Consider the following 27,484-nt stretch of genomic DNA (forward strand, 5'->3'; position numbering starts at 1 on the left):
AGCCAAACACGATACAAGGGACTTGTCAGCTGGGTATTCAGCTCCAGCAAAATGAGTTATGAGCTTTGTTGTTAAGGAATAAAGCCCCAGAGCACTGAAGGGAATTGTGTCAAAGACTGGAAGAGCTTTCAGCACTGCCAAACTCAGCTGCACCCCAGAATGTCATTCGGCGCTGCACATTTGAAATGCATTAGTACAGCTTTTAGCATTTCTTCATATCCAGCTTAACAGACTCAATTTTGCACCCATCCTCATTAATGGGGCCTATGTCAGATTTACTGAGTGCTGCTTACTTAAGGCATTACAAATTTTCTTGTATTACTGAAGATTTTAACATTTAAAGAGTGCACTCCTCTCCTCTCTTGCAACTTTGCATGGTTTTATTGAGTTTAAAAACACCAGAACTTTCAAGTGTTGTCTCATAAACTCTTGTTTCCCCCTTAATTTTTCTCCTAGGAATACTCTAGCAGAACTATAAATCCACCAGGATACCAGGCTGGAATACATTGCCACTGAACTGATCTCTTCTTTAAGGATTTGTACCACAATGAGACTCCAATGGAACTCCAACTGATATCCTGCAGTAATGCACATGCAGAGAGAAAAAAACAATCCAAGAAACACTGTGAGAAGTGGCCTTCCTTCCTCTCTCAGCCTCCCAATGCTAGGCAGCAGCTTCACGTAACTGATAAAACATCTGGCTTTCATCTCAAGATTCCTCATATTTTTCAGTGCAGACACATATACACACACTAGCACAGAATTCAAGCAGAATTCAAGGCAAGATTGCTTGGCATTTTTGTTCAAAGAGTAGGAAGATGCATGCTGGACTTTTTACACGCAATATGGCTTTAAAACTTGCTGGTATTTTGGATTTTTATTTATTAATTGGAAATTTTTCTTTTAAAAATCTTATTCAAAAATATGAATAAGGCATTCATCGTTTAAGACTTAAAAATCAGTGCACTCAGCTTTGTACTGCAATATGCTCCAACAGCACTGCATTAGGGAACTCATGAGACGTGTTCCAGAGGTCACTTAGTTTCACTCATTCTGTCAAATGCATGTGTACAACTATGGGTCTGAAAGCAGCAACTACTTACCACTGCTTAAGGATAGAAATATCCCTAAACTGTTTGAAGGCTCTGTGTGACTACTAGTCACTGCAGCTTCCTGCAGTTGCAAGGTAAAATGCAACCTTTAATAGTGCTAGAGGCAAAAAAAAAAAAAAAAAAGAGAGAGAAAAATCTGACCAGATAAAATATGTGAAGGTCAGGCTTTTTACATGTAAAGCAGCCGCAGCAAAATTATTCACATTCTTAGCACATAACTGCCCAGGATGAGATTCCATGGAGAGACAAAACAATTCGCCCAAGAGAGCAGCTGCATCTCCTTCAGTTCAGGGCTGTGGGGGGAATGCCCACCAGGGTCCCCAAAGCTGACCAAGAGTGGGAAGAAAATGAAAGGCTGTGCCTGCTCTGCTCCAGGGCAATGGCTTTGTGCCACCGGTCCTTTTCTATGCTCACTTACAACAAGGAAGAGTAATAAACAAACAGAGCCAGCTGGTAACAAACAATGTCACTGATGTCCTAGAGGAACCGTGTAAGCAAACACCCAGGTCTGGTTAAATGTAGAGCAGTGGTAGAGGAAACATCAGATAATGAATAAAACAACCAAAAGAAACACAGTCATCTGGTTTCACCTCTACTGTGTAGTTCTTTTCAGAGATATATTTGGTAAGTATAAACCCATTTCTTTGAAGGTTTCCACAACAGCCCGTGTAAGTTCTCTTTTTACCTTGTATTTCCTTAGCAGTACCTCCACTCAGCTCACCTTGACATTGTTTCCATTGGCTATAGCTAAAGTGGCACACTTCAAATAACCAAGACACACATAGTGCTGAAGAATCACCCTTCTTGTTCCACTCCACCCACACGCAAAGGCTGTCACGTGTATTCTGGGGCTGTTGTGAGAAAAGTAATCCTCTTCTGAGATCTGAGCCATCCCATGACCATCACCATCTCCTCACAAATCTGCCATTAGCTATCCATGAGATCAGCCACAGAACATGAAAAATGACCACACCACTACAATGTACTCAGCATTGATAAGTCAGCACGCACACGTTATCTTCCAACTGCAACTGTGTCAGAAACAACTGCCCCTTGCCTGACCACTCACAGCTGGCTTTACAGAGACTTTTAAGCAAGCTGATGAAGGTAACTCAGTTCATTTTGAGCTATGTGAGCAAGGGTTAACTTGAGCAGCAGCTCAGCTGGGGCCGCCAAACCTGGGTGAGGGGAAGAGGAGAAGCAGTGGGAAACTGATGGCCACCTTTGGAGCACAGCTGGAAGGAGGAGCATGGTGAGCAAAGGAGGGCTTTCTCTCTGGTGGTGGTCGACTTCTCTGTTCATTCCTACACCCCGTGCTGTACCCCAGTTGTGTTCATATTTCTCCCACTGAACCCAAAAGTTATTTTTAACCTGAACTGGATCCCTGAGCAGTCACCACTCAGCTCAGCACGGTGCCAGCGCCGCTTGTGGGAATGCAAGGGGAGGGAAAGAGGGAAGGCAGCAGCTCTGCTGGAGCTCCTTCCTGCACACCAACCTGCAAACTTCTCAGCTGAACAGATATGCTTCCAACAACACCCCACACCATAAGATGGGGCTTTTGTGTTTTACTGTTGGTTTGGTTGGTTTGTGTTTTTCTCCCTTCCTGCCTTAAGAAAGTTTTCCATTGCAGCACTTCGTGTGTTGGTGTTCTATTAGGTTTAACAAACATGTACAGTTATCACCTAATATTCCAAGGTAACAACAGGACATCTTTCAAAAATGCATGTGATCATCCTAAAAAGAGATAGTCAAGGGGAAGCAGCCTTACAGGACAGGATATAAATCAACATGTTAGACAAGCCATTTTAAACCACAGGAGGAAGGGGAAAAAAGCCCCACTATCAAGCCAATAAAGATCCTGTAGCATTGAGTCTAGAATGTATTGAACCTATTCTGTATCAACTACACGTTTTATGAAAATACAGTATTTTGAATTCTAAAGAGGTCTGAATTCTACTACCTTCAACTGACACAAAAGAGATAGAGGAAAGCCAGAGGGCACAATTCCCCTCATCCTCCTCCACAGCTGAAGCAGTGCCTTTGGCCAACTGTCTCATGCTGACACCACTGCTTACTAATACTCCAAGCAACAGACAGATGCTCCTCACCTCCATCTTTCAAGCCTTTACTCCAACTTTCAGGAGACTGCTGCTTCCCAATGCTCTCAAGCCATGTCACTTGGTAGGAAAACAAATGGCAGATGTTTCCCAGGCTTTGCTATCATCGCAAGGTGTGCTCGATTGGATCAATACTATCCAGAGACAGCTGCGTTTCTTCAGAGATCCTTGAGGGTGCAACATGTTAAGAAAGCGGTAAGAGATATGTAACCACTTTTCTTCCTTGAGATAATATTCTAGGAAGGGGTGCCTATGGCAAAACGACCCAGGGCAAAACTCGAGTATTTCAAAAGACTGGTCAGTGCTTTGATGGGAAAGCACTAGCAGCAACCAGCACAGCAACACAGGTTTCAACCATGCAGCTCCCCAGAAACCAAGATCTCACCACGAGCAGCGGGGTGCTGGTGAAGTTTCTGGGTGAAGTAAAAAAATATAGTTTTCATGCAAGTGTTCTACAAAGCTGCCAAAGGTAAGGATCTATGGCTGGCTAAGCAATCAAGCTCCAAACTCCTAAATTTCCCCTACAAGAATTGGGTAGAGACAGTACTCCTATTGGTACCTAACCTGTGTGTGTGTTGCCAAGTCCTGTTAAACACATGTTGCATCACACCACTCTGCAGAATCAAGGAAAGCTGTGCTCCCTGAGCAGGCAAAGTCCAAAATAAAGCTGAACACCCATGGCAACGATACATGGAAATGGTCTCTGTATTTAGATGGTGAGGTCACTCTACACCACTCTACTCCAAGAGATCATCCTGTGGTAGTGTTCCTCTCTTCTCCCATGTTGCTCCCACCTCTGTGCACACTGCTTTGGGCAAGGCTGCAAGACTCACAACTGTAAGTTTAGTGATTCCTGAGCATCAGTGTTCAAATTTGCTTCCAGATGACAGTTTGCTTCCAAGGTCAACATCCGCTTCTCATAACAAGCATTGCAACTGTCTGCTCCTTTCCTCCAAGGCATCTATCTCGTCTCAGAACTATTGACATTACAATTCATATTTAATTAAGCTTTTCAGTAACTGCCACAACTAGAGACTAACTGTAGAAGTCAGTGATAAGCAATTTCAGAAGTATGACTAAAGATACAAGTATGAATAGAAACCTGAATTTAGGCACTTTCTCCCACAGCTAAAACTTGTAGTATTTATATTCCAGAACACGCAATATCTGAAATGCTGGAACTACCTGAAGGACCATCACACAAAGGAAACATCAGCACAGTCATAGCAGCTCCATATGCATCCCATATTACTTTCTGTAATAATCAGACAGCCTACATTTTAAATAGGACCTACATAGGATCTAGAGCAAGGTGTCGTGGCCACAGCAGGGGGTTGGAGATTAAAATCTTTCATGTCCCCTCCAACCCAAGCCATTCTATGACCATAAATGCCAAGTGATCTTTAAGTTAGTATTTCAGTGGTAACATCTAGGTGATCGGTCTGTCAATCAACATATATACTCCATATACTAGCATTCCTTCCATAGCATTCCTTCCAACATGGAGTATACAGTCTAGACATTCCACCTGTTCACTGCTTATTTACCTCTGCTCTGAACATTGACCGAACATATATCTAGATTACCACCTGAAGAGCATTAAGGAAGCAAACAGTGAGGTAAGAATGAGAGAGATCTATACAGGACAATAAAAACACATTAAATACTGCCATCCTTTCATTTTTTCTGTGTTGCGACTTTCCTACACCCCTACCCTAGAAATGCCAGTTCTGGCTGTGACACCTCCTGGTAGAGTCCTCGTTTTTTGCAGAGCTGTTGCACCACACACCTCTACTGCAATGCCAATAGAACACTGCCTTTGTATTTGATTCTTGCTGTAACGGAGCAATGCAAATGTGAAACCCTAGGTGAACACTGAAACTCTTGTTAGCAATTTATGCCAGTAATGTGATCTGTCCCACGCCAAGCTTTCCCCAATTTCTGACACAGGTCTTACAGCACAGATCCTGTTCATCCAGGAATGGCACCATCGTGTTTTCTCTGCTACCAGTGCCTGAAAAACTCTGTAGACTCCGCCATCATCATTTAGAGAGAAAAAAAAAAGAAAATGAATATCAGGTGCACTTCAGCAGAGAGGAGCACCTTAACTGTACATCTTACAGCTGCACAACTGCGCCTTAACTTAAAGTACAGCTGCAGGTGATAATTAATAGTTCACATAAACTAAAATTCTAAGCTGCAGATATTAAATTCATTTGATCAGGTTTCCATTTAAGGCTAAAATCTATGCCTAAAACCTAATTCCAAACAGCATGTGTGCATACTGATGGCACAGGGGGATTCATCACTCAAAGTAAGAAGTAAAACTCAGGCCTGATGAAATGAATAGAATTTTACTACTCATTTCAATGAAGACAGAACCTGAGCACAAGAGCCTTCCAGCACGGTGGGGCTGGGGATACAGGCCCAGTCTAGATACGCACAGTTGCTCTTTAATCCCAACACATAACTTTTCCCAACTTTCCCATCCCACGGCCCAAGAACTCCACGCTGCAGTGCTGAGAGAACGCAGCCAAATCCTGCCAGAAACCTGGATTGTGTCAACTTCATGCATTTTGTCTTCTGACCCACAGTATCCAAGGGACCCTCTGTTGGTGCAGGTGGGGTCTGAGGGAGGAGGTCACAGTTCCCAGCAGCTGAGGAAAAGGCCTCCCCACCCCCAAGCACTTCCTGCAATGCTCCATGCACTAAAGTCATATACCACTGCAGGCTGGATCGCAGCTCAGTGCATTCCACTGCACTTTGTCACGCTTCCCTGATCGATACTATGCCAAAAATGACTAGCTTTAACAGTTCTCTGGTGAACAGAAGAGTTTGCAACTCTGAAGCAGAGCTGAGATTTTTGTGTTAAATTTGCTTTTCTGCTCTGAAGGAAAATTTTTAGTGCTGCCTTTAATTCTCCTTCTGTGCTTTTTTCTTACTTCTGTAGTTATTTTTGTGAAGATAAAGGGAAAATTCAAGCTGACTAGCTTTTCAAGGCCTTAAAGAGACATCTAAGCTAAGACTGAAGGAAGAAAAAATATGGACTAGCAAAATATGAAAAAAATGTACATCATAATCATATAAATCAAGAAATGCGTGGCAATGAGCCATGAGAGATTCATAAGCCAGCTACCATGGAGAACAAAATCCAAAGTCCAGCTGGACTATCTAAACAAGCACAGAGCAACTTTATCCAACATTTGCACACTGACTGTTTATTTACTCAGTACCCAACTGAGCACAATCTTGTGGAATTATACAGACTGCTCCTGCACACGTCCCTTCTGCTCAGCTTCTCTAGACACTGACAGCTGCAGGCACTCTGCTCAGCCATGCTTTCAAAGGCCATGGCCTAAGAAACTCTCCTTTGCTGTCCTTTACTCAAAAACCATGCCTACAATCACAGAGAGGAAAAAAAAAAATAAAAACAAGTGTAAAACTAAGCTACGTCCTTAACAGAGCAAAGTGTTCACTATGGCCATGCTGGGTGCTGTTCCCAAGTGAAAGAATACCAGCATGCTGCATGTGCACCCAAAAAAGGGATCCCACTTCTCTCCAAGCCAGCAAGGTTTGTTCAGTACAAGAACTGTTGCTGGTTCCAGCCCATTTTTGGAACAGAGTATTTTGCTATCCAACCCCATCTCTACGCTGACCTGGAAATATGCCTGTCCCAATTGCTACTCGCGTATGGAAATAATAAAGCTATTTTTACATGAAAAGCGAATCCTTTATTTTCCCAACAGCAAGAATAACCATTGCAAGGAGCACGGAAGCAAGACATTTGGAATAGAGGAGGGAGTTATCTATACTACCAAAAAGCAGTTCAGCCTTGTGAGCAGAGCACAAGGGCAGATGAGTGGCTAACCCTGATTTTACACAGTAAGTACATAAAATCTACAAAGCAGAGGGAAACATGGAGCAACATGGAACCTTTAGAGTCAGCAAGCTGGGCACGTGGGGGAAGATGTCTCTTGTTGCTGGAAGCTTCAGCCCTGTGGCCCAGCTGCCCACCTCCCAGAGTCAACATCAAACATTCCACGCTGCTCAGGCACCCAGTGCCTGCCTGCCCTTCAGCAAGGGCATTAGCCTTATTGTGCTTCCCCTGCACCCTCACTGTTGCCAGCCAGCACTTTCCCAACCACCTGAATTTCCTCAGCAGTAATAGCTCCTTTATCCATTAGCTGCCATAGTCTCAGTGTTTGATTAAAAAAAAAAAAAGTAAGAAAAATAAAGGAAATTAAAAATTAGTTCCATGGTGCCTCTTCTTAGACCAGGTAACTGCAATCCTACATGAAAATGGCAAAATAAAGCAGAATGGCAGCCCGGGGGTGAGATTTTCCTCAAACTGGTGGGTGCTAAAACTTGCTTGCCAAGGGGATGATGGCCCCTAGGTAGTCTAACTCAGGGATTTGTGCAGTGCAGAGCAATGGGCCCATTCCGAGGCTGAGAGAGGAAGAGAGCACATGCACTCCCCTCCACAAGGAGGGAGAATGAAAATGTCTCCTTCTGAAAACTGAGGAACACTGTCAAACACAAAGCACAGCTCGTTGCGCAAAACAGCATTCCTAGAGATGCTAACAGGCAGCAGGACGTTCTGACCCTCCCTGGAATCTGGCAGAAGGCAGCACTACTCCCAGCACCACAGCCTGGAGCAGACGTGCTGCAGCTCATGCTCTCCTCTGCCTCCTGCAGGGATACGGCCCAGGCTCAGGAGGTGAATGCCTGCCCTCAGCACCTGGGCCTGCTGGCAGCATGGAGCAGGGCCTGCTGTAGCAGTTCTCTTCTTCCAGCAGCTTCTAACACATATCTCAGGAAAGTTCCTGGAGAACTGATCAGTTACAGGCTTTACAGCACTGAAGATGTTCCGAAAAATACCTTTTCTAGGCTACTTTCATGTGGTTAAAAAGCCCTGAAGGTTCACTTCTCAGTAAGCAGAGATGGGGGTGGAGGGGGTGAAAACCAACGCAAAAGAAAATTCTTGTGGCTTGCTTTTGAATTTGCTGGCATTACAGACATACTTTTGCAGTATGGGAACTGGCTCACACGTGCCCTGGAACAAACTGATAAGTTTTGCCCACTTATACACATCTTCTAGCCTCCATGTCTGCGATCTATGCAGCAGAGCACCACACCAACATCACCTCCCCACCATCTCCATGCCTGCAATACCATGCACGTTTCACAGGTTCTTCAAAACAGATCTTCAAGAAAGCATTCAATGAACTCAGTGCTAGCATTAGGGAATAGAATAAACCAATCTTCTGAATAGGAGGGCACGCCAAGGTGCAGAAAGGACCACAGGAAGGAGATGGAAATGAGTTTATTGCATAGCAAGTGCTGGAGCTCTTCAAAGAGAAGACTCGCAGGTTGCTGCAGCACAAAGACAGCTGCCTGCTCCCACATCTGGGCATGACACAGGCAGTCAGCAGAGCTGTTGAGGGCACGGTGAAGAGAATGAGTTGGGCTATCAAAAACTAGGCTTCATCAAGGTGGAACAGACATTGCTTAGCAGTTATTTGGAATAGAACAGCTCAGACCAGATTTGTCTTGACTTAAAAATGTTTTAATTGGGACAGGCGTTATTTGTTTCCATAATCCAAGATATGCTGCATGTATTAGTAGTTCCAAGGTTGCAGTTCATTAATTGAAATAGACTATGCACCTTTATTAGGCTGACATCTGGCAGGAACACAGAATGAACAGATTAAGTCTGGCTAGAAGGAAAGCTAAGGTAGGACGAGTGCCTAATTGAAGCACAGACCACAGCATCCTGACACTAACCAGAAGACAATGAAGCAATTAAAATATATAGGATGTAATGTCCAAGTCCACTTGCAACTACAATTCCTTAAGATGTCACACTAAACATAAAAAAAAAACAAGGTTGAAGTCTATAGAATAATTATTTCCTAATACTTTTACGTATGTAATTAATTTGGGATATTCAGAGGTACGTGGAGAAAATAATGAGGGAGATTTTGAGTACTAGTTATTCAAAGCAGTAGAGCAGAAAACAATGCAACAGAACAACAGGTTCAACACCAGAAGGTGGCAAAGAGAAGAGCCTTGAAAATATTTACTTTTAAACCCAGTGGAAGAACAAAAATGAAGAGGAGGATGCTACAGAGCAGCAACAACAATCTCTGAGCTCTTGCCTAGATTTTGCTTTGAAATAATACACATCCAACAGATTCATAAATAGGGGATGACAAGTCAAACCTAGCCATATAAACACACAGCAGTGGTTTCATGCTGCCAGTTAGCTCTCCTACTAAAGTCGATATATTCGCAGGGCAGGAACTTTTGTGTATTACCACTCAGCATCATTAACATTCTATCACTTTCTCCATGTAAAGATTAATACACTGCATCTTTGTACACTTCTGATCAAATTACTTACAAGTCATGCATTAGAGAAACAAAGGATATAGAAAACACTCACAAAATGTTCAACCTACATTTCAACCTACATTCCGATTCTACCTACATTTAACCCTCAACATTTTTTTCTGCATTGATTTTGGATTATTTTTTTGTAACCGTGCAGAAGATGGCATGTGTTGCAGTAACAGTTTCTGATATGTACACATATACTAAGAACAATTAAAGGCACAGCTGCACAGAGCAGTTATTTTCAAAGGCTGTCCTGCCACAGCTGTTACCTGATTCAGAGTTACTGGTACACCGTGTTCTTGGCCTTCAGAAAATGAACTGACCTAGAAATAATTCTCTAAAAACTATTTCCATATCCTCTTCTGTTCTCTTCTTCCTTTCCCTCCCAGGGAAACATTTTTAATTGCTTGGCTTCGGTTAAAATGAAGAGCAAAAATTTCTAATCAGGGAAGTCCATCTCTTGCACTGCAGGGAAGTAGAATGCAGTACCTTGTTTACTTAGGCTGAAAAAGAAACATTCAGAACAGTAACAAATCCTATGGATTAAGTTCTTTGCTAACAGCTGGTACCATGCAAACACTGCAGTCATCACACACACCAACACACACATCTCCTGGGTACAACCTGATTTTTACATATCAACTTGTAAGCTGCCAGTGACAGTCCAGAGAGCAAGGTAAGATCACCAGAACACTTCTGTTTCACTATGTGCTATAGGTGGGTGACCCCATCAAGACTGAGCCAACAGATACACCTCAGCACTCAACATTAGGGAAGGCACGCCAGCCACCAAGCGATGGCAAGTCAGAAATATTCCAGCAGTAATAGTATTTTGGTTATCAACAGCAGACAAGCACAGAATGTATATAATGGGTATATCCACTAAGTATGAAAAACAGCAGCTGCCATCACTGGAAGAAATGGAGGTTATCGTGAGTAGTCAGCATGGCTCAGCAGGGGAAGGTCATGCTTGACCAACCTGGTAGCCTCCTATGCTGTTGTCTCTGGCTGGGTGGATGGTGGGAGAGCAGTGGATGTAGTCTACCTTGATTTCATCAAGACCTTTGATACTGTCCCCCACGACATCCTTATAACAAAGCTGAGGAAGCGTGGGACAGATGAGTGGACAGTGAGATGGGTTGAGAACTGGCTGACTGGCAGAGCGCAGATGGTCATCATTGGCAGTGCAGAGTCTGGCTGGAGACCTGTAACCAGCAGAGTTCCTCAGGGGTCGGTGCTGGGTCCGGTCTTGTTCAACATCTTCATCAATGACCTTGATGAGGGGATAGTGGCTACCCTCAGCAAGTTCGCTGATGATATGAAGTTGGGAGGATTGGCTGACACGCCTGAAGGCTGTGCTGCCATTCAGCGAGACCTGGATAGGCTGGAGAGCTGGGCAGTAAGAAACCGGATGAGGTTTAACAAAAGCAAGTGTAGAGTCTTGCATCTGGGGAGGAAAAATTGCATGCACCGGTATAGATTGGGGGATGAGCTGCTGGAGAGGAGCTCTGCAGAGAGAGACCTGGGCATCCTGGTGGACGACAGGTTGGCCATAAGCCAGCAGTGTGCCCTTGTGGCCAAGAGGGCCAATGGCATCCTGGGATGCATTAAAAAGAGCACGGCCAGCTCCTCCCCCTCTATTCTGCCCTGGTGAGGCCTCATCTGGAGTACTGCGTCCAGTTCTGGGCTCCCCAGTACAAACAGGACAGGGATCTCTTGGAAAGAGTCCAGTGGAGGGCCACAAAGATGGGGAAGGGCCCGGAGCATCTCCCCTGTGAAGAAAGGCTGAGTGAACTGGGTCTATTTAGCCTTGAGAAAAGACTGAGAGGGGACCTGATCCATGTCTATAAATATCTAAGGTGTGGAGGACAGAGTGGTGAGGCCAGACTGTTTTCATTGGTGAGTGGAGACAGGACAAGGGGAAACGGCCAGAAACTGCAGCACAGGAAGTTCTGCACAAATGTGCGCAAGAACTTCTTTACAGTGAGGTGACGGAGCACTGGAACAGGCTGCCCAGGGAGGTCATGGAGTCTCCTTCTCTGGAGATGTTCAAGACCTGCCTGGACGCCTACCTGTGCAACCTGGTGTAGAGAACCTGCACGGGGGTTGGATTTGATGATCTCTGGAGGTCCCTTCCAACCCCTACGATTCTGCAACCACCAAGAAGGCTCAGCTTGAAGGTCTCTTTCATCACTCTCTTCACTGTGTTAGAGGCTGCTGGTCAATGCTCAGCTGAACACAAGCCAGCAGTGTGCCCAGGTGGTCAAGAGGGCCAATGGCATCCTGGCAGCAATAGTGCAGCCAGTAGGAGCAGGGAGGGGATTGTCCCTCTGTACTCAGCTCTGGTGAGGCCACACCTCAAGTATTGTGCTCAGTTTTGGACCCCTCATTGCAAGAAAGACACTGAGGCCTGGAACACATCCAGAGAGGGGCAATAAAGCTGTGAGGGGACTGGAGAGCAAGTCTTATGAGGAGCAGCTGATAGAGCTGGTATTTTCAGTCTAGGGAAGGCTCAGGGGGACATTGTCACTCTCCACAACTGCCTGAAAGGAGGCTGTGGTGAGGTGGGGCTTGGCCTCTCCTCCCCAGTAACAGCAATAGGATGAGAAGGAACACCCTCAAGTTGCACTAGGGGAGGTTCAGGTTGGATATCAAGAAAAACTTATCTGAAAGAGCAGTTAGGTACTGGAATAGGCTACCCATGGAGGTGGTAGAGTCACCATTCCTGAAGAAACATTTAATGTTGTACTGAGGGACATGATTTAGTGGGAAATACTGGTAACAGGCAGATGACTGGACTGGATGATCTCAGATGTCTTTTCCAACCTTTGTGATTCTATGATTCCGCAGATGCGTTGGCAAGTCACAGTGAGATAACATCCAAGAACAAAGGGCACTCAGGCTGCAGCCTGACTTACGGGATGTTACAGGGCACTGTGATGCAGGGAGGTGACAGTACCTGGGATCCAGCAGCACTGCTGCTTTGTCACACAGCACAGGCACTGCAGAGCAGTAGCGGGGCAATTTCCTGTTCCCACCTCCCAGGCACAGCCGTGCTGGTCACTGTTTGCCCTTCCAGCAGTGGCCTTCTAAGAACTGAGCCAGCATCCTGAGTATTTCAAGACGTACAGTTGCAGTTGACCACGTCTTCAGGAAGCACAGAGTCACAGTACCTTCATTCTGCCCTTAGGCAAATACGACATCTGGCAATCATATCTTAAGAATGAAATACAATAAAAGTAGCTTTGATTCTTTTAGCATATTAGATTATGCAATCAAATGCCTGGCTACACTCTTATAATTTAAGTTACTGTAAGCTTACATACACAGCCATGTCAGTATTTCCACGGAAGATAGGGATGAAAATTCCCCTCTCCTACCCTCTCCTACCCTCTCCCCCACTCCAAGTTATTTTAGTTTCAGTTCTGCTGATCCAGTAACTTCAAAGTAGCTTCCAAATATTTTTTTCTTGTGAATATAACAGAAAAAAAAAAAAAAAAAAGGAGGGGGGGGAAGGGGAAGAAAGCTTACTATTCTAAGTGCATCTATGCATATGTATCCACACTTTAGAAAAACTATTCCATGTAAATGGCACATACCTGTATATCACATGAGAAGCAGTCAGGGACTTTTATCTACTTTCCCGTGAGTTCCATTAGCAGCTTTAAAATACCGTTTTATTTAGTTTAGTGTCTAACAAAAAAATAATTGAATTGAATGAGTCGAGGTTGAATTAAAAATGTTCCAAAATGAACATCTTATGTTACCTCTAATCTAAGGACAGCAGCATATAAAAATCCTCTGCGTGAAGCTCTCCTACTGACGTTTCTCTCCAAATTTCAAGACTTTGTTCTTTTTTTTTTTTTAATCTATTTTTTGGGAAAACAAACAAACAAAACCACATACACATGCAAAGATGCTAATTTCCAGGCTCAGAGTAAAACCACAGCATACATCACACTCAGATACATGCTGCAAACAACAGCCAAGATGTAGACTGAGAATAACACAAATGTGAAAGGAATAGTTACACCCTAATACTATTGTGATAGCAACTTCCTGCTGTGCTACTGGCAATCTTTACTTTTGGTTACAAAAGCTTTTCTGTACAGGGACTGAAATTAATGCTTATGTTGAATTTTTACTGATTTTAATAAAAAAGGAAATGGCCTCAAAGATTAATAGCTTGACATTTTCCGAGCAAGTAAGTTACAATAAATACAACTATCAACTGTGAGTTAATCCTGTAGCTTACAACAGCAATTTATGATTTCAGAGTGTTACATTAACTCCAAGAATGATTTCCCGACAAGAACAGGGAGCACCAGTTTACCATAATTTGAGATTGATATGGATCTGTAGTTGAAATTTGGTATCTGATTCCTGTTGCCATTTCAAATAATTCTAGTAGGATGTCCCAGTATATTCTATGTAATTTGCCTAAGAAAGCAGACCGACAAGAATAACAGGCAGAACTCAAGATGTGCTGAAGTTCTCCTCTGTGCTGAAACAATGCGCAGCTAAGCCAAGAAAGCACACCTTGTCTCGAGAAGGAGCGCATCAAATCACCTGCCACCACTACAGTATTTCTTCCAAGGTGAAAAGGGAAGAGAAAGCAGAACCATTTGTCGCCCTTCTGCAGGACCAGCCACACTCAGATAGAAGAAATCCACAGAATACCTTCCCAGATACACTGCAGGAAATGCAAAATGACACCTAGAGAAGTATATTCACTAAGGCAGTGTCATCAGAAGTGACAGCAACTGATAGGAAGGTTGGAGACAAGAGAACAGGGATAGAAGAGAGAGGAATCAGCGAGCACCAGCTCAAGAACAGCCCTCACCTCTTGCTTTCAGTCCCTGCAAAGCTGGGACTCGCTTGCTTTCTGAAGTGGCTAAAACCTGAAATGACTTAAGGGGCCAACCTCAGGTATGTGGTACAAAAAACACGCTCCCTTACAAGCCTGGATGGATGAACCCTGGAAGACATTGGAAATTTCTCAGAAATAAGGAAAAGGTCAAAGCAGAAGAGAAATTACAAATAAAAAAAACAACAGCAAAAGGTTATGAAATAAGCTCTTGAAACAGCCAGCAGAGACGACAGACTCCACAAGCTACCTTCAAATTAGGTAGTAAAGAAAACACAGGAGACTGTTGGCCTGAATTATGAAATCTGCATCAGTTGCTAAAATGAGATTCCTCCCCACATTCAACAGTGAGTGCCCTCATTAGAAGGCCCTTTTTTTTTTTTTTTTTTCCTTCCCAGTAACCCACAAATACTTTATTTGTTCCTGACCTGCAAAAGAACCTGATGATGACTCAGTTGATATCTTTGGCAAATAATCTAGGCAATCTTCTGACAGTTTATTCTTCAGTCTTTTTTTGTTAAAAAGATCTACACTCAGAACACGACTAGGATGCTTACAGCAGAACCCTCAACATAGTTGAAGTTTATTAAAGTGGAAGACTTTTATTATGAAATTAATTCCCCCACTTGCTCAGAGATATTATAAAATTCACTGATCTTCACCATGAAGGCAAGCTGCCTTTCCTAGGCTTCACCTCTTCAGCAAACAGATTGCAAAAGATATTTTACTAGAAGCAAAACCCCAGCTACGCATTGTCTGTAACACGTTACCAAAATAAAAAGACAAGGATTATATGCAATTATGACATGGAACACTGGTTCTACACACATAATAATAAAAAGGATGTAATCCACGATGAGAAGATCAAGACAATCCTGCAATGCAAGAAGAAAAAATAATGAACCCACATACTTCTACAACCCGAATTTCAAGAACTCAGTGTAATGTAGGTGATAAAATGGTCAGCTTGATATTCTTGTACTCATTACAGTATCCACAAACACCATTCCAGTTCCATGGGATACACTGTAATCAGTGCCCAAAGCACAGATCTTCCTTTTCTGAATGTTCTGGCATTAGCACAGGTGGGGGGGCTTTATTACACAGATATTTATTAAAAGCCTCTGGAAGAAGTGAAGTGTAAGGACTTTCATGCTTCACATTCACACAGTTGTTCAGGCTACAGTACATACTGCATGTTCCCAGAGACATGCAGCCTCTGAAAAACCCTAAAACATCACTGTCAAAAATAGCTGCCCACTCAAGCTGTCTAGAAATCTTCACTCAGAAGGTCCATCATGGCTCAAACAGAAAGGGTCCGCTTGAGGAAAAGAACTGACAAACGCACTGCATTCCTCAGCTCATCCAGAACCGCCGCAGCCCACTCTGCACTACAATGTCAGCTGCTGTCTATGTTCGGAGGAAGTACAGTAAGTACAGTACAGCCCATTCAGGTTGGTGGAATGCCACTGATCATATGCTCAATTGCATCTATTCATTAGAAGAACTCAATGCACAACAGCAGCTGCATTTAGCACCACGCCGAGCGCCGTCCAGTTGCCCCAGGTGATTCCAGGAGTTCATCAGCCCGCAGGAACAACACTCTGTGCCCTCGTGTCCTCGCAGCAACTGCATGTTACACTTTCAAGCCTAAGAAGTTGCATTTAGGAAATAACAGTGTATTACCAGCCCTTCTGGCTTTGAGATTTTGCAACAAATAAGGTCGGGCCTTCTGCAGTTGTGTTCTACAAGTTCCAACAATTTACACTGCTCTAATAAAAAATGATCAGTACTCTCTAGATAACTACTGCTGAAGAGATGTCTTCACCAAAGAACAGACAAGCTACTCCTCTTGTTTCAGAAGAACTGTGATTAATTGTCTGTATACATATAAAGGTATCTACCTATCTATAGAAGTGTAATCCTGGCATCTGCCATGTCAATAGCAAACTCCCCATAAGGTTTCTGGAGCCCAACGTCACCATGAAACCATAAGCAATACAAACAGCTGAAAACAAACCTTTGTGAAGGAACATGGGCTGTTCAAAAGGGCACATACAATTTCCTAATTGATTACAAGGACATCTGCATGCATAACACCTAGAATGACTGAAAGACACAGGTTTTGTATTTACCCTGAATTTCACCACGTTCTGTATACTTGTTAAGTCTATCAGCCAGCCTATAACCAATTTCCTGTCTGCCTGGGTCTTTCACACAGCAAGAGGAAAGGAATAAGAGATTATGATGTTCCCTTTTTCTCTAATTAAACCAATTCTAAACTGATCTTAATTCTACCTCTCTGCACCTTCCCTTACCAATTTTCCCATTGTTAAAAATGTAACTTCTCATTCCTTGACACCACTTCCCTCCATCCTTCCAGAAATCCTTAGAATGGCCCAATAAATAAACGGAAGAACACTGATGCTGGCAGTGTCCACCAGAGCAGATAATCACTGCAGGCAGGATTACTGCCCAAAAACACCACCTACAACACCAAACAGCATCAATTGTAAAACAGAGCTCACACAAGAACAAATTTAATGTTAGAGTCATATAACTGAAAGTTATAGTTTCTTAGCTTCCTAGAACACCCATAATTAGAGCTTCTTAATCTACCTAATCATCAACTTCAGATGCTTGCAGCCACTAAACATCTGATCAGTAGTCTGCAAAACAGGATCTGCAGGGCAGGAAGGATAAGATCTTACACTGTGAGGCTTGCTGGAAGGAAAGACTAAAGTAGGTCATCCATGGGTTGAAGTCCTTTCACTCTCACGTACTTCTTTCTGGAATTTGAGAAAGTTTGCAGTGGGGAAAAAAAAATATATATATATATATATAAAAAAAGAGCCCGGGTCAGAGGGGAAAGAAGGCAGCAAAGCCCACTTACCAGCCTCACATTAGCACTGGGTCCAGGTGTACATTAAACCATGTCCAAAGAAGCTGAAGCTGATTTTACCCTGTTCTGCTGAAGATTCATAAGCTGCCCACTGGACTATAGAAGATGGCCCCATGCTAGAGATTTTGAACTTTTGATTCACAAGCAAGAGAGCTCGGAATGGCTGATGAAATTACTTCACGTTATGCTCTGAAACATTTCAATTGTTAATTCAGAGCAACACAGGCACCAGGAGGAAAGGAAGAATCTACACATAGTAATCAGGGCTGTCACCTTACACCACTCTCCAGGGCCAGATACCATTCACACCAACTCAAGAAGCTCCATTCATTCAAAAAGCTCTGAGAGGGCCAAGCTTCACATGGCCTGGACCCACATCAGGAAACACAGCCCTTTCAGACACCAGAATCCAGTTTTGGAATCTCTGCTTGATCTCTAGCCAAACGTGATCATGCTTACGCTTAGGTTTTGAACTCAAAACACACCAAAGGGATTGCCCCAGTAAATCCATTCCCATGTAACAAGTCACAGCTGGGGAAGAAAGTTAAATGCTAAGATGGAACAATCACAGCCAGTAAGGAAAAACACAAAAATGCAGAACCAAGAAGGTAGCAAACAATCAGTGTTCATTTTCTGTGCTCTGTAATAAGTAAAACCACTGTATCAACATTTAAGGCAAAACAGCTAAGAATGTTGCACGTCTAGTGCATTACAGTATGCTTAATGCCAAGACATTTTAACAGGTGCTTGGGTATTTCTGTTTTATACATTGCTTCACATTTGTGTGCTCAAAACGCTTTCCAAGATTTCAACAAGCTTGTTCTGCGTGTGAATGATTTGTCCATGTAACCTACCAAATGCACATTTCAATCCAGAATCCAGCTGTGCTCATTTAACCTTGGCTCATACCCACAGGGATTGCTCTCATCCTGAACAGCTCGGCAAATTTGGAGAGTAGAATTCTAAAAAACATTGCTTTCACGTCATGTTTAAGGTGACAGCAAAAACTCCAGTTCCACAAGCTGAATTATTGTCCACTACAGCCATCTTGTTTCACTGAAATGGAAAGTAGTTCAGTTGTACTGCAGCACTTCTCACTCTGCTGTGCAACCTCTGATTAATCTCACACAGCATAAACTCTATGGAACAGGAACAGCACTAATCAACGCCTATATAGCTCCAAAGAAACGCAGACTGCCTTGTTACACAGACTTGGGATACGGCCTAGGAGAGCCAACTGATTAAGTTTCTGCCACGAATGAACAGAGGTTAAATTCTGAAATCAAGGGAATACCAAAAATAGTGTGTTAGTTTTGAACATAGTTTACTTCAAGGACTATGAACTGTTTCAGCCTGACAAACAACTGTCATTTAGTCACATGGGAAAAGTTTTTTCCTTCAGCAATGAGAACCTGAACCAGGAACAGCACACTCTTCTCTCAAGAGAGACATTTTGAGCTATTCTTGGGCAGAGGTGAAAGTCAGTACCAAAACTCGAAGCACATCCAAGGTACGTGCAGCTAAGCATAAAGAGGCCATGATCTGCTCCACGTGAATGGTCCTGAGAGCATACAGAGGTTTCTCTGCAAGCAATGCCTCCTATTCATTTCCATGGAAACTACAACAGATACAAAGAGCACAATAACACTATTTGATAGTGTTTTGTAGCCGAGGATTTGCTCTCTCTTTCAACAGTCACCACCATTAGTTATGCATTTTTGCCAGTGATGAACAAGAGCATGTCATGCTCACAACAACATGCACCAGTGCAGGTGACCCATTGTTGCCACTGTGGAAACACACCACCCGCTGCCTCACTGTGCTCACAGCCACTGCTTGGTCTCCGTGAACACTCCGCAAGTGCCAATGAATGTCAACAGGTGCCATTTTTTCCCCACATGGAGGAACTCAATGACACACCTTTGCTTCATATGCACTTCCGTGCCAGACACCATTGTGTCAGACTGCCCCTCTGCTGCCATCTGTTGCACAGCAACAAAATGCAATGGAGTACTGGTGGGAAGGTTCAACCTCTACTGCCATTCCACCAACATCTGCCTCTGACTTTCTGGACCAAGATAACAAAATAGGAGGCGTTACTTTCAGAGCAGCTCTCGTATTCCAACACCCATCTCAGGATGACAAAAACAAGCATCTCTGTGCTGAATTCCTTATCTGAGACAGGGCTACCCTCCCTCGGTGGAAGAAAAGAAGGTAAGGAAGAAAAGGCACGCAGCCAGTTACACTTGCTCCTTGCAAACAGCAAGTGAGCTGCTTCAAAGAAGACCACATACATCATTTCTTCCATTTGCTTCTGACAGTGAATAGAGTTTATACATATTAGAATTCCACCCTTGTACTTGCAGTTAATACTTGCCACAGTATTGAGAAGGGAAAAAAAAAAAAAAAAAAAAAAAAAAGCTATGCTACTCTGTTAAGCCTCATACATCAAATTAAGAAATCACAGAAGTCCTACAGGTCACCACAACCATCTCTATAACATGAATTAACCCCACACTAGACATGCGTCTCAACAGCAAGTTCATCTGCTCAGCTACACGACTGCCAAAAGACTTGGTGCATTTTTTCAACCAGCAAACTTGATAACCACCATCAAAATTGTTACCTTAAGATCAAACATAAATTTATTTTGATCACAGTGACAACTCCCCCCTCTTCAAACTCATACGTACCTGATCACAACCTGCATTCACCAGCTCCTGGAGCATCTGCCTATTCACTTCAACAGTTGCTGTATTGCTCGACTCGTTAGCAAAAGGTAGCAAAGAATACCTAATTTCTCGCAGAGCTTTCTGATAAGGTCCAAACTTTGCCGTTTGTCTCATCTGCTGCTGCCTTGTAGCATCCTTCCCTACTAAAATCTTAGGGTCCAGAGAAGTTTCACTGCCTGGTCCAATCGGTAGTCCCTGACCTGAAGATTTGGATGGCTGCTTTAAACCTTCTCGAATCTCTTGTAACCTTTGTCTGCTGTTTCCAGAATATGTCGTAGCAGGAAAAGTCTTTGGCCTCATTGTTAATCCAGTTTTCTCTGAGCATAAATACAGCTTTATTCTTGGGGAGGTTTTTTTTTTAGTTATTTTATTTCTAAAAAGTGTCGCTTAATGGTATCAATTTCTTGTAAACACAGATCCTTCAAAAGGGAAAAAGAAAAATGGCAAAATCCTCAAAAGGTTTCTGCCAGCATTTTACTTCAGCTCACGATCTTCACATCTCCAACAGAAAATCTCTGGAGTCATCATTTCACAGACCGACGGCGTCTGAAACAAAAGAAAACAGAAAGCACGTGTCATTAAGTTGATACTGTAAACACCTCCAAAGGGACAGCATGACAATTAACCAAGTGAAAGTGAATCAGTTTAGCCTACTAGGCTGTCACAGCTGGATTCCCATTAATGACAATTATCACTTTATCTGTTTTTAAGAATAGGATTTCAAAAGGCTTTCTCAACATAATCAAAAAAAGCATTTTTCTTTAAGGCTTCGTTTTGAAAATAAATGAAAATAAAAACCTGAGAAACTACAAAGCTTGAGAATTTCATACACTACCTAATTGTGGCAGGTTTCCCATCCCATTGCATAACCAAATCCTGGACAAGCCTATCCTGTTTCATAATTAGGGAAGAGTATGCTCATGAAATGTTTTTCTCCCCACTTAAGATTTTGTTTGTTTTACACTAGCTGAGCTCAGTTTCAAGAGTTTATGAAAAAGGCTTATAATGGAAATATTGATGATTCTAGCCATAGCAACTTCCAGCATTTCAATAACAAAGCGACAAGATTTTCTGCCGTTCCACATGAATGTTCTAGCCAATGTTGAAGGTAAGAATTCTCCCTGGAATTGGAAGAAGGGTTTTGTTTCCTTTCTTTGTATTATTTTTAAAGGGTACAGAGGTGGGGGAATCAAAAGGGTGATACATGCTTTAACTCTGCCCGACAGGAAAAGACAGGGGGAAGGAGCTACTCAGTAACAGCACAAAAGGCTGAAGAAGCTCGTGCAGCTCACATAAGATTGAAACACAGTTGTGATACAGCTTCACAACCCTCTTCTGATAGCAGCAGAGGACAGCTATACAACTACGGAGTAGAACTGAGCTACTCTGCAACTTGCAACATCCTTACAGCATCAAGAGGTAATCAGAATTCTTTATTTACTGAGTCTTTGTGGCACTGTCATTATACATGCCAGACATTACATACAGATGCGTTTCAGAAAAAGGATTAAAAAGAAGCATCATATACTACTGATGCCACAAGTTTGCTTCTGCCAGCATTTGCCAGGTGACTCTGCCCTACTGCTCCAGCTGCCTCATTGAGAAGGTCAGAATTTTGTCCAGCTGTTTTGAAGCTGCAAACGCAGAAGCTGGTGAAGCACTGGTATTGGTTGGTCACTCAGAAGTAGAGCAGAACTTTTCTCTCAGCCCTCCTTCCCTCTTTATGAAGGGGCTTCGCTTCTGCCTGCAGTGTTTTTTTTTTTAATATCACAAAAAGCTTCTCCAGAAATAGTCGTACACTCCACTCATTGCAGTTCCTGTGACAGTGGCAGCATTCCCAACAAAACAACAATTTCTTTACAATTAATACCACCACCTCTCACAGACAAGCAAACAGATTACTACACGAAAGCCAGGAGTCCAGACACACTCCTTGAAGCCCATCATCACCTCCTCATAAGCACAGGGTCTATTGTCAAGAGAGTCAAGCTCTCCTCTAAATCAAGAACTGAGCACAGGGCAAATTACAGCCAAGTCAGACCCCAGAGTACTTTATAATAGCTCAGCACTTTGAAATACAGGAGCACAGACAGATGACCTTAAGTACTGTCTACATCTTACCCTCTTAACTAAGCATGCCAGGGAAATTTCTGTACAATGTAACAGCAGTCCAGAACCATCCAAGCTGAAAAGCAGCACAGACCAATGCTGAGAGCTCCTGGATCAAACTGCTGGAGAGCATACAAAGGAGGCCACACAGGTGGTGCTGATCCATGTCAATCTCTTGCTAACATTTAGATGCACAATTATCTAATGATTACTTCTAACATATTAGAATTATAGAATTAGTCTTGAATTCTTGACTCAGCACTATAAGGATTTCCTGCAACTTAACTCATATAAGAGTAAGTGGCATAAGCCCAAACACGCAAACTGGCACCTAGCAACATCTCTTGCTTTAAACACATCACTTGCTTTAAAGAAAGCAACGGTACTATTCAAATTTTGGTATTATTGCAAAATCAGCTATTAGGCAAGAAAATATGCTTTTGTTATGCTCAACAATGATAAAAGCAACTGAAGGATCATGACGGAATTTCGACTACTTAGAATTTAGCAACAAATAGCACAGAGCCTTAGTAAAGCGTTAAAGAGCAAAAACAGCATCACAGCCTTCTTAGGACCACATCATAACTTGCTGGCGCTTGAAAGACACAGAGCAATTAAGTGATCTACGACTGCCCTTCCTTTCCTGACAGCAGCAGGCACCATATGGCTGGGTTTAGGAATCTGGGTTGTTCTTCCTCTTTTCAAGCCCCGTGCCAACCCGCAGGCCTGGGATGTGCAGGAAGAGCTCCAGCCCTCCCCACCTTTTTGCCACAAAGAACTGCCTTCCTACTTACACACATGCTTCACATAAAGAACTGCTGTGACCTTTAGCCTAGGCTTGAGTCTAATAATGCTAGCTCAAGCCAGCTGGCAGCTTCTTCAGCTTGCATTCACAGCACAGCTAAACTAGAAAGCAACGCTGATTGTTCAGACAGTACAAGTAAGAACAGCAACAACATAACTTGGAACTGTGGATGTGCTTCATATTTTGCAGAAGGTTTTTTTTTTTTTTTTTTAAACTAGATATTCAAGATCAGCCAAGAAATCGGGACATTAAGTATGACAGATAATTTACATAGACAGACAAGTTGTCTGCTTTTTAAAGTCTATACGCATCAAAAGAAACAGTGTCTAAGGATTTGTGACTGTACATCTGGACATTAGGTAAAACTTCACCTTGCCTACAGCACAGATATATCCATAGCCTTTTTGCTGTGATGAGAAGTGATTTCTCAGAATTATTTTTGAGCTTCAAGCCATTTTGATTAGATACTTGTAAGGTGCTGGGTTTCTTTAAATGTTGGTTTGGGTTTTTTTTCCTCCTGCCAAAATGTTACATGTTCTGTGTTAACTAGAAGCTTGTCTGTTACTCTGAAGAAATAAATAATCTTTCAAATATTTTTAACAACACTAAGCCAGAACAATTTTTGAGTAACTGAGATTTTTTTCTTCATCTGAGAAATACCAATAGCTGCCTGGCAGCATCCAACCAGCCACGCTGCATTCACGTGCTGAAGTCTGCCATCCCAGCACCACTGCCTACTCACGCCAGTTTCTTCATTCAGCAAATGAAAGGCTGAATAGCTGCATATGCCAGTGGCTCTGTGGGATGGGACACCAGCAAGAAACTAAAGCTCAGCTGTGCTTCAGGAGCAAAGTCCCAAACTCTGAGCCGGCAAGTTGCTTCCCAGCCTCTAACCGCACCGGCACGGTGAGGAACTAGTGACGGCTGCAGAAGTAAGGACTGAAGTTTGAAGGAACGGACGCAGCTGCCTGCTAACTCGCAGCCTCCTGGCATCGCACCGGGCTTTTTAGCTCGGAAGCACACGGAAACAGCCTGGCCACTTCATGCTGGAGGTCTAACACTAACCTGGCGAAGAGGAGCCAGGAATTTCACTGCATTACAAACCAGGCTTCCCTTTACAAGCGCACGCACGCTAAAAACGGCAAGAACCTAAAGCAGGGCTTTTCCTAACATCCCCCCCTCTCCTTCTAACAGCACCGTCCCACTCGGCGCTCAAGTCCCAGCGCGACTCACGGGCGCGGGCCCGGCACAGCACTGCGGGACGCGGCCGGCAGCCACCTCCGCAGTCCCGGGGCGTTACGCGGGGCGCTCCGCCACAACGCGCGGGTCCCGCGGCGGAGCTGCGGCCGCGCTCGGCGGGCAGGGCCGGGGCCGAGGCGCCGATCCGGGCCGTGACCTTCACGCCGAGCCGCGGGCCCGGCGGAGCGAGCTGAGGCGGACGGAGCTCGGCACCTCCGCGCGGCCCCGCGGGACGGTCGGGCCCGGGCTGAAGCCCCCGGAGCCGCTCCTCCCGCGGGCGGAAAGCTTCCAGCAGGAGCCCCGGCAGAGGAGCCGGGGTCGAGCCCAAGGGTCACCCCGCGCCAGACCGTCAGACGGCGACCGGAGAGCGGCGAGGCCTGAGGGGGTGGGGAGGGTGGGGGGGGGGGGGCGGGGTGACGGGACGGGACGCCACGGCTCCCGAGCCCTTCTTCCACACGCGGGACACCCTCCCCGGGCCCCGGGCTCTAACTTTCCCCTCAGAGAAGCGGAGCATCCGGGCTGGAAGTTCGAGGGGCGGCCGGGCTGGGGGAAAAGCCGCACCGCCGCACCCTTCCTCGCTCTCCGCCTCACCTCCTCGGGGCGCCCTCCCGGCTCCGTCACGCGGCGCTGCGGCGGCGGCCCCGACGGCGCGGGCCGCTCTCCATCTCCGTCCGCTTCGGCCGTCCCGGGCGCAGTGCGGGGCGCAGTCGGGACATTCGCTACATTGTTAGCATTCCTCGCGCGTCACGTGACCGCGCGCCCGCGTCATTCCACTCTCCCCCCCTCCCTCCGCCGCCCCTCCCGCCACATACCAGCGGGGGGAGGGGCCTCGGGCGGAGGGCGGGAACGGCCGCTGGGGCTGCGGCTGGGGCTGCCTGAGGAGAGGCGGCGGGAGTGGTTCGTCCTCCGCCCCTCGCTGTGTTTACAGGCGCCGTGTGGCACTTCGCCACCTCGCAAAAACTTCGCCCGTCTCACAAACTGTTCACCGTCTCGCCAACTTCTCCCCGCTCCTTCAATTCGACGGATTCGCACCAACTTTTTTAAAAAAAAAGCCCTGAAATGGTCTCCAAGAGATGCTGGCGTCGCCGTCCCGGTTGTGACGGTGGCTGTGCTGTCCCATCAGCTGGCCGAGGGTTTCGGGGCAGAAGGAGGCTGTGAGGAAGATGGCACTGCCGGCTGTGGGGAGCTGCAGCAGGGCTGAGGCGCCACCATCGGTGCGCACTGTGTGCCCCAAACTCGTTTCGATCATACATTTTGCTGTGGATCTGTTACCAGTCCTTAGATTTCTATCTAAAATCACACACACAAGACTTGACATCAGTGCCTATTTGGTCTTCTTAAGGGCTGGGGCTAATTTTTTGGGGGAGGGTTTGATTTTTTTCTCTCACAAAGAGGAGGAGGTGATGAAGTGCCAGAGGAGGACAGCCAGGGATTGAACATCTGGATCAAAAATTCAGGCCCAAACTGCAAAAGGATTTTTGGATGCAAAGTTCATATTTGAGCTCATTACAGATGGAACTGCCTGGATCCGAGCCTTTTTCATGAAGTATTCTGATTTTCGATATCTCTACGGTCTGTAACAAAGACAATTGTCAACTAGGAGCAACTCCCCACAAAATAGAGCAATGTTTGGATCTGGGAAGGCTCCTCCAGTGTGGCAGGATGCTAGCGATACTCAGGGAGTGCTAATATGGAGTGAAAACATCAGAAAGTGGCCTCCCCTCTACAAATGTAAATTCAGTTAGATCATTAACACGGGAGAAGCCTCCCGTGCCGAAACAAAACTTCAAAATCCTTGAAATCCCATCGCAAAGTTTGTAGTAGAGGCTCTCCGCCTGACTCGCTGCTGAGGCTCTCTGCTCAGCAGGGAAAGCTTTGCTGTGTGAAGGGATGTGTTGGTCTGTGAAAGCTTAGGATGCATAGTTGTCTTCAATTATGTGCACAGTCCCACTGCCTTCAACAGAGCAAGTATAAAGAGACAATGCTTGTCTTTCCAGGATGGGAGATATATTTATAGTTTTTTCCTAAGCTACAGGGATTATTTTTGTGAGTAATGTTACCTATGGATGGTCCTATCTAAGGATATTTCCTTAAGGTTGTTTATTGTCCTTTTTTTTTTTTTTTTTTTTTTTTTTTTTTTTTTTTTTTTTTTTAATGTCCTTCCTGCAAACTGTCAGTAGTGCTTAAAAACTATGTGTGGAAGGAGAAGAGAGTGAATGTTACGTGATGGCAAGCAGACTGTGGTATTTCACAAGAAAAAAATGCAGCCTGCTGCACAGAAATTGTTTAGCATCTCATCTGAGGGCAGCCAGTTACTGTATATAAATTACTGTTGGAATTTCAATAGTGTCATTGACTGGAATATATTGCAGGGGGTGGGGGAAGGAGAAAATCTCTGGCTCCTCCAAAGGAAGCTAAAGAAACTCATCAGGTTCAGAACAGATTCCACTGTTGGCAGGATAATGTGGTTCATTTTGCAATCTTCAAATACCTGCTATACTGAAGTAAATTTTAAATGATATGACAGATGCAGCATGGCTTCATTTTCTGAATTACTGTTGCGCTTAACCGATGAAGCATAGCAACATGATTGCCCAAACCAGAGATTGCTCAATGCCTTGAGACCTTTTCCCAACAAAATTCAGGATGGCTTAAAGGAACAGCATCAAGATAAAAATTGCTTACTATGCTAATATGTTATTTCATAAGATTTGGTTGTCATCCACATTCTTATGTCTAGGTAAAACAGATATTTTCATTTATTTTCTTCCATCAGGCTGTTTGTTTTCCTTTAACATTCCAATCCACCTGGGAATGAAATTCAGCTGCACTTTTTCACTCCTGGTTCCAGCCAGCTGCACTTTCTGAATTTCATGCATTTGCACAGAGCTGCTGGTTTGAATTCCCAGCAGCAGCAGCAGCAGCAGCAGCAGCAGCAGGTACAGGAGAGATGGATTGCATCTGCTTCCACAAGGTGACTGCATTCAGCTGGTCCACTGCTTATAAGAAAACTTCTCAGGCTGTTTCTGCATTTAGAAAATCAGACAGTTAAAAATCAAGTTCCTTGAAAATATGAAGGAAATGGAATTTGGTTGGGTTGTAGCATGATACAACAGCTCTGTGAGAACATGATTTGATCTCTAAGTTTTTGGGGATGACTGTAGATCCATCAAGTCTTTCATCCCAGCTGTGTCCTACTGAACAA

General features: G+C 44.3%; 1 protein-coding gene across 1 annotated transcript in view; it reads right to left on the reverse strand.

The window, feature by feature from the left end:
- The window catches only part of LATS2 (large tumor suppressor kinase 2), a 46,312-nt gene extending 21,293 nt beyond the window's left edge, over positions 1-25,019 (reverse strand). The window contains exons 1-2 of the mRNA XM_052671145.1: positions 24,871-25,019; positions 20,088-20,672 (exon numbers count right to left, since the gene is read on the reverse strand). Of these exons, the coding sequence (XP_052527105.1) occupies positions 20,088-20,426 (339 nt within the window). The 5' untranslated portion in view covers positions 20,427-20,672; positions 24,871-25,019. The remainder of the gene's footprint in view (positions 1-20,087; positions 20,673-24,870) is intronic.
- Positions 25,020-27,484: the final 2,465 nt, after the last annotated feature.

This window comes from Tympanuchus pallidicinctus, unplaced genomic scaffold, assembly GCF_026119805.1.
Source record: "Tympanuchus pallidicinctus isolate F22 unplaced genomic scaffold, pur_lepc_1.0 scaffold11, whole genome shotgun sequence".
Classification (NCBI taxonomy): Eukaryota; Metazoa; Chordata; class Aves; order Galliformes; family Phasianidae; genus Tympanuchus; species Tympanuchus pallidicinctus.